General features: G+C 50.0%; 1 protein-coding gene across 1 annotated transcript; it reads right to left on the reverse strand.

The window, feature by feature from the left end:
- Nucleotides 1-2,358: 2,358 nt before the first annotated feature.
- LOC140711286 (protein FAM90A5-like) lies at nucleotides 2,359-7,959 on the reverse strand. The gene is made up of 4 exons (XM_073014226.1): nucleotides 6,237-7,959; nucleotides 5,552-5,751; nucleotides 4,984-5,092; nucleotides 2,359-4,327 (listed from the first exon to the last, which is right to left on the reverse strand). The coding sequence occupies exons 1-4, from the start codon at nucleotides 6,357-6,359 to the stop codon at nucleotides 3,365-3,367; spliced, it is 1,395 nt and encodes a 464-aa protein (XP_072870327.1). The 5' UTR covers nucleotides 6,360-7,959; the 3' UTR covers nucleotides 2,359-3,364.
- Nucleotides 7,960-9,153: the final 1,194 nt, after the last annotated feature.

The raw sequence follows: 9,153 nt of genomic DNA on the forward strand, positions 1-9,153 counted from the left end.
TAGTGTCTCCCAACCTGAAATTTGATTTTTAAAAAACCAGAAAAATGTTTTTGGACATCTTTTATTTCCAGCTGTTTTCATCTTCATCTCCTCTCCTGAACTCAACTGAGGGTAAAGTTCATTCGTCAAAATTTCTCCTCAACTCACAACAACCTCATCCCACTCCAATATGATTTTTGTCCCCATGAATTGATGCACATAATTTTTGCTGGCAGTGGTAATGTCCTAATAAAAAAAATCATGAGATGGCATCAGACTTTACCTTATGTTCTAGCTCAGCAGAATTTGATCCCTGTCTGATAAGGAAACCATATTTTCCCTAGAAACTTTTCACTTTTGTCACAGGTTTGGTTCCCAGGGAGCTGGATATAGATGAAGTTTAGTGTGCAGGATGTTTATTAGGAAGTAACGTCAGGATCCACATCTGTAGAAAGGATTAGAGAGAAGCCTTCTGTGCAAAGGGACAAGTCTAATGGCAACGCAGCCTGACTTTGTCAACTGGCCGCACAGACAGAGCTGTTCAGCTAAGAAGGCTTCCCCTATTTGTCCCAATTGAATCAAATGGCAAAGTCTATGCATCCCTTGCCTCCATTAATAATTGTGTGCTTGCCACTTGTGGAGGGTGAGACTTTGAAGCAGGTGGCTTTCTGTGGCTGAAGAAAACCTTAAATGTGCTGGCAAAGTTTTCCAAAGAGACAGAGAATGGCATCTGCCATGTATGTTGCCCCTTTCCAAAGAGGAAGCAACAAGGATAACGTCCTCCCATGGCTCTGTATGCAGAAGGGTGGACAGTAATGTCTGTCCCTCCTGTGACCTAAGAAGAACAGAGGGCAGACATGCAGCCAGGCAGTTAGAGGTGCCACAGTGTTAGGAGATGAACATCTGTCATAAGCAGTGCTTCTTTGAGTCAGGTGTGACACAAGTCTTGCATCCCTTGCATGGACTCCTTCCTCGTTATCCTGCTGTCCTACCTCATGAAGGTGAGTTGGGGCTGGGTGGTGGGCAGTCCCAAGACGAGGTACACTTTGCCTGCAGTGTTCCCACATGAGTTCCAAGGTAGCCCAGGTGGTCATCCATGAACTTTGTATTTTCCTTATGCTTCTTGTCTTTGCCTTTGAGGAACACGATTCATTGGACTCTGAGTCCAAACAACTCATGTATCCCTATATCTTCACATTGTCCTTCACTTAAGGAAATCTCTCATCTCTAATGCCTTTGTTTTATTATTACTATCAATATTATAATAATTAACATTTTCGTTATTAACTTCATTGTTGATTTTCAGTTATTTTTATTCATGGAGTTAATATGAATTATTCTTTTGTGGCTACTTACACCAAGATGAAGATAATTTATTAGTTCAGGAAGAATCTGCATTCTGAAGGTGAATAGAAGTTCACACTACAGATGGGCAGACACATGCCCTCCCAATTCCTGATGGACCTCGTAGTGCCTCCTAAACCTAAGGGGTCTCCTGCAATGCTCCAAGATGCCACCAAGGCAGGGATCTGCTTGTGCATGCCTGAGAGCATTCAGGATGAAGTGAGGCTCTGGAAAAACGCACGAGTTTCCACATAATCCCCAAAAACCTTACAGGTGAACTGGATGCCACAGAAACAGGAGTGGTCATTGACACAACAAAGTCACCAAAATTGTTTTGAAGTCAATTAGGAAACCCAGGAATCACTCTTGCTGCCATTAAGTGGAAGAACAGGAGCCTGTGAATGGCATCCTTGTCCTGCCTGAAACTCCACAGATATTTCTATGTGGCTTCAGGTACCAGGAATCTCCGTGATTTTCAGAAAGGCAGGGACAGCTTATGCCAGCCCATCCCTCTGCAGAATGTGCCCCAGCGGATCAGAGGCATGGAACCATCATGGACTGCACAAAGGCTCAAGGGCAGCTTCCCAGACCTGCCTGTGACTCTAGGTAAGCTCTGAGTCCACGTGGGTGCCAAGGAAAGGTTAATGATGACCTGGAAAGATGGGACAAGCAGACACCACCCTAAACAATCTGCAGGATTCTAACTTCAGCAGGAAGCCAAAGACCAGCTCATGCCACACTAGTGCACCTTGAAAATCCCTGAATGCAATGCCGCTCTGCAGAGAGTTCAACAAAGAAGTGGCTGGGAATTTTGTATTCTAGGCTGCATTGTACAGTGCTTCTGGACACGTGTTCAGAAATTGAACATTGGTATATCTAACTCTGACATTTTTCACAAAACGGTTTTTTAAAATGAGGTAATATAGACAAAATATAATATAACCATATGTATTATATGCCAAAATGTGCTTCACTGGCATCAAGTAGACTCACCTTGAAATACAATCTAGGACAACCTCCATTTTCAGAGTATTTTCCTTTCGAAAGTGAAACTCTCCCATCAAAAACCAACAACATCACAGGCTTTTGCCTCCAACAACCCGACAAAAAGTCAATACATTTATTCTACCACTGTGAAATGGACTGCGGTGCAACACATACGTGTGAAACCCCACATGTGGCATCGCCATGAGCCAAATGGGGACTCGTGGTGTAAGCAACACTCCCCACGTGTTAGTGTGCGTGAGAGTCACTTGGCGGAATTTGACTAGGTGCGTGTTGGTAGAGTGGGGCTGAGGTTCTCTTGCCCCTGTGGATGCTTAAGAAGTCACAGGTCCTGCGAAGACCTGCGGTCCCCTCAATCAACTCTGTTTCAGAGACAAAATGACTTGGATTGCTGACAAGTCAAGAAATTTTCAAGCCCTTGGAAAATCAGTTACACACAAACACGGAATGAAAGTCAAAAGAGAGTACGCCATCTTTTTGAGAATTTTATTCACTTCAAAACAAATTAAGCACACCTATTTCCAATGGCATTCCAGAGCCCAGTTTTCGAGGCTGAGGAAACACCCCAAGAACGCTTTGTGCAGAACGCTTCACAGCGTCCAAAACACTGCTGTCAGGGCGGGGCACAGCTGAAGGCCTGCATCTCTCAGGGTTCCCTAACTGTTCCCTGATTCAGTCATCTAGAGAGCAAATGTACAGTCATTCCCCAGTTTCCTACTGACATCACAGCGGAAGTCTGACTCCCACGCGTCACCGTCAACCAGTTTCTGAGGCAACGAATCACTGGCACAGAAGCTTCTGGTGGTGGGTTTCCGGAGCGCCCTGCGAACTACAATGTCCCTCACCAGAATTCGATGAGGCAGAGTCTCTGCATGTGGTCCCTGCCTGGCCTGGGCTCCAACATCCCCAGAAGCACCACAGCTGGGGAGCTTGGGAGTCCCACACACAGTCTGCTCTCTGCTCTGTGCTCCTCAGTCCCACAGACCCCTCCAAATCACGGGAGCTGGATGCAGTGGAGCCCCGGCCACCTGTAGTCTCACTCCAGGTCAGAATCGCTGTCCTCTGAGGAGGAGGAAACCTGAAGGTCCTCACAGAGGACACTCAGGGGGACAGGAACACAGGGAGCCTCAGACTTCTCTGAGACATGAGGGCTGTGAGCGAGGAAGGCTCCCGGCTTCTCAGGAGAGGGAAACGAGGTAGCTGTCAGGAGGCTGGAGCTCCACCACCCGTTTTCTAGTCTCCGAAAGAGCATTCTGAGAGGCTGGGCCCCATCGTGGCTGGCTGCTGGGTGATGGGACATGGTGCAGGCCTGGGCAGTAGGCAGGCAAGGTCTGCTGTGCGGAGGCTGCCGGTCGCTGCTGGGCACCTGGGCGGGTGTCCCCTTGCTCATCTGGGGCGACGGACTTGGTCTGAGTTCGGTTGCAGCTGGCGGAGGTTGGAGAGTCTCCGGGGCCCCCAGCTCACCTCCCTGGATGGCATTTTCGGGCATCTGGAAGGGACCCATTCTCGGTTTCTTGGGGAAGTTCAGGCAAGCCTGAGTCAGAGCCTGGACAGGTCTCTTGGCTCCTGGCCTGAAACTGAGATTGAAGCCGAGGCCCAAGCTGTGTGTGTCGGCTGGTGGGCAGGGCTGTGAGGTCACCACAGGATGTTTGTCTTGTGCCTGGGGGCTGATGACCCGCATCAGGCCGTGGGGCTTGGAGGCAGCCTGGGGAACTTCTCGACAGCCACCCTGAGGCCTGCTGTGTGTCGGCTTCACCACGACGAAAGGCTCCGGGCCCTGCTGCCTGACTCCAGGCTGAGGGATGTCGGCCACAGCCCCTGTCTGTCGTTCCTTTGGTCGGAGACTTGACGAGGAGCTCAGACTGGCTTTTCTGAGGGGAGACAGTGAAGCCAAGACGGATACCGTGTCAGACATTTTGGTAGCTGAGCCATCAGTGAGGGCACGGTCCACGCGTGGCCTCTTATTAGTTGTGTGGACCGGCATTGGCCTGTTTGCAACCTGAAAGAAAGGAGATCACATGCGTTAGAGGTTCCTCAGCATCGAGCCACCATGGAAATCAACCACATCCAAAGACAAGGTGTACACAGCAGGAAATTCTTAATACGGTATGGACAGGCGGACCTTGGAAGTAGGGACAGATCCTCAAGGTGAGTGCTGATTGGGACAAGACCCATGAAAAATGCACTCTCGAGCTATGATCTGAGAATACCATTTTTCTAAAGACTGTGTCTTGGTCATTCACTGGATCAAAGCGCCTCCACTCAGCCTTCCATGAAGTGGGACGGACTAATGCCCTTCTAAAGGCAGGTCGGTGGCTCAAGGGTTCCCAGGACGTCTTTTCTGAAAACATGCATGTTCCTGGGGTGAGCCGCCTCCATGTTTGGGGCCCCTGAGGGACTAATTTCCTCATGCCGCTAGGAAGACGTTGTTGGCAGGCTTGCCATCATTGCACAGAGAGAAAGCAACAGGAAATACGGCATCTTCAGATGCCTTCATCTGGAATCAAATGGACCTGGAAGGATCGTGGAGTCCCTGACCCCAAGAAGGCAGGGAAGAAGGGTTCCCCGATCCCCTCACACACACGGGAACCTGAAAGGAAATCAACCAGGGTGACCTAGAGGAGAAAAAGACCAGGGGCCCAGGGTGACACTCACCCTCAGATAATCACAAGATTCCATGGATTCTTTTCGATTTGGCGGCAGCTTCTCCGGAGGTGTCCCGGAAAAGATCTGGAGGAGAGCCTTCCTCTGCAGGTCTTCTTGCCTGCAGAAGAGAAAAAGTTCAGGCCCTGCCGCCTGGTTCTCCCCAGGAGATAGGGAGAACCCTGTCTGGGGCCCAGTCCCGTTCTGTGTTTTGTGATACATAAATGGAACGTTTGTGCCCTTTCCGCCTCTGCACCTTCCCTCATGTGCCAACCTTCCCATCCTGCTGGTGGCCCTCTAGGCTTCCCAAGTAAGGACTGTCATTTGGATTCCGTTGCTTTTCCCCCTGTCATGGGGAACCTGCACGAAGCGCCCCCGCCTCTCCACCGTCCCTGAATCTCCCAGAGCCAAAGGAGCTCCCGGATGGGGAACCCGGGAGGACATGGAGCTCTGGTCTGTTTCTCTGCAGCGTTCCTTCCCTGTTCCAGAGACGGAAAGGCACACGGTGAGCGGGTGCAGAGACACTGTGTCCTTAGGTGGCAGTACCCTAAGGGTGGTGAAAACCCCTCTCACTGCTCACCTTGGTCTCGCTTCCTTCTCTCCCTTTTCCTTGTTCAAGGGCCCAGGGTTCCTTCGAACCTGGGGCTTCCATGGTTTCCGGTTTTCCTTCCCTTCCTTTCTCCCAAAGGTCTGGGGAACCAGGGCTCCGTTCCAGCACTTCATGGGGCACCTGGTACTTCTGGCCGTGTGGCCAAAGGCCCCGCAGTTTTTGCACTTGACCTGTGGGTGGAAAGGAAGTGATGTCAGTGAATGAGCTGAAGCCACAGGCAGTGATCCAATGTCAACATTGAGACGGATTGTGAATTCAGAACTGAGTGAGGATTCCAAAGCGGGGACACCGGCATGGGGGCCCTTAAGTGGCGGGAGGGTTTGGTTACCATGTTCCCTCCCAAAGCCCATGTGACGGAGGAACTCTCAAAGGAAGTACTCAGGGTTCTAGTGGGGACGATCGTGAACCCGATGTCCACAACACAGCCCAACCTGGCTACACAGGATTCTGAGTGGAAAGGGAGGTTGCTCCCAAGAGTCTCTCCAGGGACCTGTCGGGCTGGGGAGGAGGTCCCAAGCCAGGCCCACCTTGGATGGGAAAAGCAACCCGGGTGGTGCTGGCAGAACTCTTTGGAATCCAACCCAGTCTGAGGACCGTGTGACACTCGCCCCCTCCTCCCCCCTCGGTACCCAAAAGATTCCAGGGCTAGACATACCCTGGGATCTTCTTCATCGGGTGGGGGAGCCCTTGGCCCAACTGGGACCCTCTGCTGCTTCTGGAGGGTCTGGGCTCTCACGAGTCGGTTTGCCCCACTTTTGGGGTCACGTTGTGCCATCATCTTCGTCTCCTGGGCGTTTTATGGCCGCCTTTTTCAGGGGTTGATGGTTGGGTCACCTGAATCACACACAAACACACATAAAGCGATGGTTAGGCACATTGGATATTCACACAACCACAAGAAACCCTCAGCTAATTCCATGACGGTGTGGTCATGAGGAGACCTCACCACCCGTCGGTCAAATCTGTGGATCACAATGTGGTGTGTGCATCCTCAGATATTGTGTGTTCCTCTGCCGTGACTACCTGGTCCGAGAGTAAACTTCGCCTGCCACATGGCCCACGGCCTAGGTATGTGGAGTTGGAGTTGAGATTTCAATCCCAACCAAACAACTGATTCTGGAGACTGGACTTAGGTCTATCACCATTCACTCCAGTAGAAGACACAATGATTCTCTCCCCTGAGGGACAAAAGAATAGAAGCTACAGGGCATGGCCGATGTCAACCCTTGGCAGGTCTGCTTGAAGTCAGAGATAAGGGATTCTTCCTATCAGAACTCAAATCGCTACTCTTGCCGTTTCATTAGGCAACTTCCAAACACAAATTCATTGAGAGAAGTTATCTCCCTCTCTACCACACTAGCAGGTGATGGTCTTTCCTGCTCTGTCTTTTTGGCTTTAGCTCCAGCCCCTCTTTATTTATTTTTCTGGTATTTTACACACGCCATACGAATTCATCTAAACAAACGCTGAACAAGTGGCATATGAATTTCTTACATGGCTAAAGGGCAAACCACCCCTTTTCCAAAGTTCTTTTTCCATTTACCCACCAATTCAGCATGCTGGAGTAAATTTCGTTTTGCATTTCCATCTGACTCTTATCCCAGGCACGGAGATGGAAATGTTTTCTCGCTTTCTGTTCCAAGAATTACGGGTAAGGAGAACACATCCTACCGCATCAGCGAGCCCCAGTGTGATCTGTTTCTTTCACTCTCCTTTGTCTCTTTTCCCCCAACCCCTCAGGGATTATGTGAAACAACCAGTCGTTCAGGGAAACTAACCTGAAATTACAGGTCTACTTTCTTTCCTCGGCTGGCGCTCAGATGGACAGGTGTGCTGGCGCTCAGATGGGCAGGTGCTGGAGCAGCCCTGCTGGAAGCGGTGCTGCCTTCAGGAAGCCGGAGGAAGGGGCAGAGAGGGACCTTTGCTTTCCAGGTTGCCTTTTATACTGCCTCTGGACCCCTGACATGAAACGGACCCTAACCTAATCAACTTAATCCAATTACATGACCTGGAAAGGTCTATTTGCCCAGCCCACTCTAAGACGATGTTCACTATGGACAGACATTCTAAAACCTACCTGTACAGCTGCAAGCTTTGAAGAATAGATGTTTCCTGTCAGGTATGTAGCACTGGTGCATGTACCCCTGTCTGGTTTTACATCTTTTTTTTTTCTTTTTTTTTAAACAAGGTGCTAAAATAGACACAGTGTAATTGGACCATATTTACTCTATTTCAACGTAGGCCTCAGTGTCATCAAGGAGGTGCACCTTGACATGCAATCTCGGTCGTTATCCATCTTCAGAGCTTCTCCTTCTTCCCCACAGTAAGTGCGTCAGCAGAAAACCCTGACCACACCCTCACGTGTTTTCTCCTCCAGGAGGCCCTTGGAAACCACCGTGAATTGGACTGCACTGGGAAACCCAGATGAAGAAAGTCAACACCGCTTTGTCCTTCGGTGCCTGGCTCCTTTTTCTTCTTGTCCTGCGGCTCCAGGCTTTATGCCTGAAGAGTCTCCAGGACACCGGTGGGGCTCTATTTCCTTGGGTCCCGTTGCCATTTCTCTGGATTTGCGAAGATCCAGCGGACTTTCTGTGGAACTCTCTTGTCAGGGAACTTGGGTGCCACGTCCCCTCATTCTGCCCTTCGTCATCTGCACCTGCACGAGTTAGGGTCCAAGTTCCCTGGATGGGAAGAGACAGGCAGGAGTCGGAATGGTGAACCAGCACACTGGGGGCATTTTCTCACTTGGTCCAAGTGACCCCATGGTCTTCTAGAGCTTTGGAACCAGTCGCGTCCCACTTGACTCTACACCCGACTCTCAGTTGCTGAATCTTGTTGGCCCTCTGGCGATCTCCTGTTGGATGAGTTGCACCTGCTGAAACTCGATTTCCCCTGGATTTGCGCTTCATTAATTATTCATGATTCAGGTGGGAACGCCTGCTTACATCCCCCTGTGGCTGTTCTCTGAGCTTTCCGGTCACATCGTTTCCTGCCATGCTCTTTGGTTCATTTTGGTCATGCTCCTTCTGCTGTCAGAGGAGCAGAGAGTTGATCTTGTTGATTCTGGATACTGATAGTTTCTAGGTGATCTGGATAACCAGGGTAACGACCCTCAACGGCGGTGGAAAGGGAGCAGCCATTTGGCGTTGCTCAGAAAATCCCACTCAGTTCCCAGGCCTCCTAGATGTGGAATCCTGGTCAGAGTTGTTCCCAGGTCAGAGAACGGGGATAACCTGTGCATGGTGGGATATCTTTACCTAGAGCTTTCAGTGAGTCTCGACCTCAGCTACTCTTAGGATCGGGGGAGAAGCATGGAAAGGCCCTGTGCTCAGGCATCTGGAAAGAAGACGGGATGAATATTCTACCTCTGAAGTACGTCCCAAATCTGGGAGTTTACTTCCCAGATTAATAGTGTCATCGATAATTGTTAAAATTGGTCATTAGTGTTTAATAATTCATCATATTGTTACTCCTAATACCACAGGGTGTGTACACCTATCTGTGATGTCATTCCTAATATCCAGGGAGGGAGAGCATGGTTTTAGTTTTAATATCACAGTAAGCGCACACTC

This window comes from Chlorocebus sabaeus, unplaced genomic scaffold, assembly GCF_047675955.1.
Source record: "Chlorocebus sabaeus isolate Y175 unplaced genomic scaffold, mChlSab1.0.hap1 unalloc_scaffold_496, whole genome shotgun sequence".
NCBI classification, from domain to species: domain Eukaryota; kingdom Metazoa; phylum Chordata; class Mammalia; order Primates; family Cercopithecidae; genus Chlorocebus; species Chlorocebus sabaeus.

Coding starts and splice junctions, on each gene's coding strand:
- LOC140711286 (XM_073014226.1), bottom strand. CDS start 6,359: ATGATGGCACAACGTGACCCCAAAAGTGGGGCAAACCGACTCGTGAGA. Junction 5,093..5,551: donor GAGAAGGAAGCGAGACCAAG/GTGAGCAGTGAG, acceptor TCTCTTCTGCAG/GCAAGAAGACCTGCAGAGGA. Junction 4,328..4,983: donor AATCTTGTGATTATCTGAGG/GTGAGTGTCACC, acceptor CCTTTCTTTCAG/GTTGCAAACAGGCCAATGCC.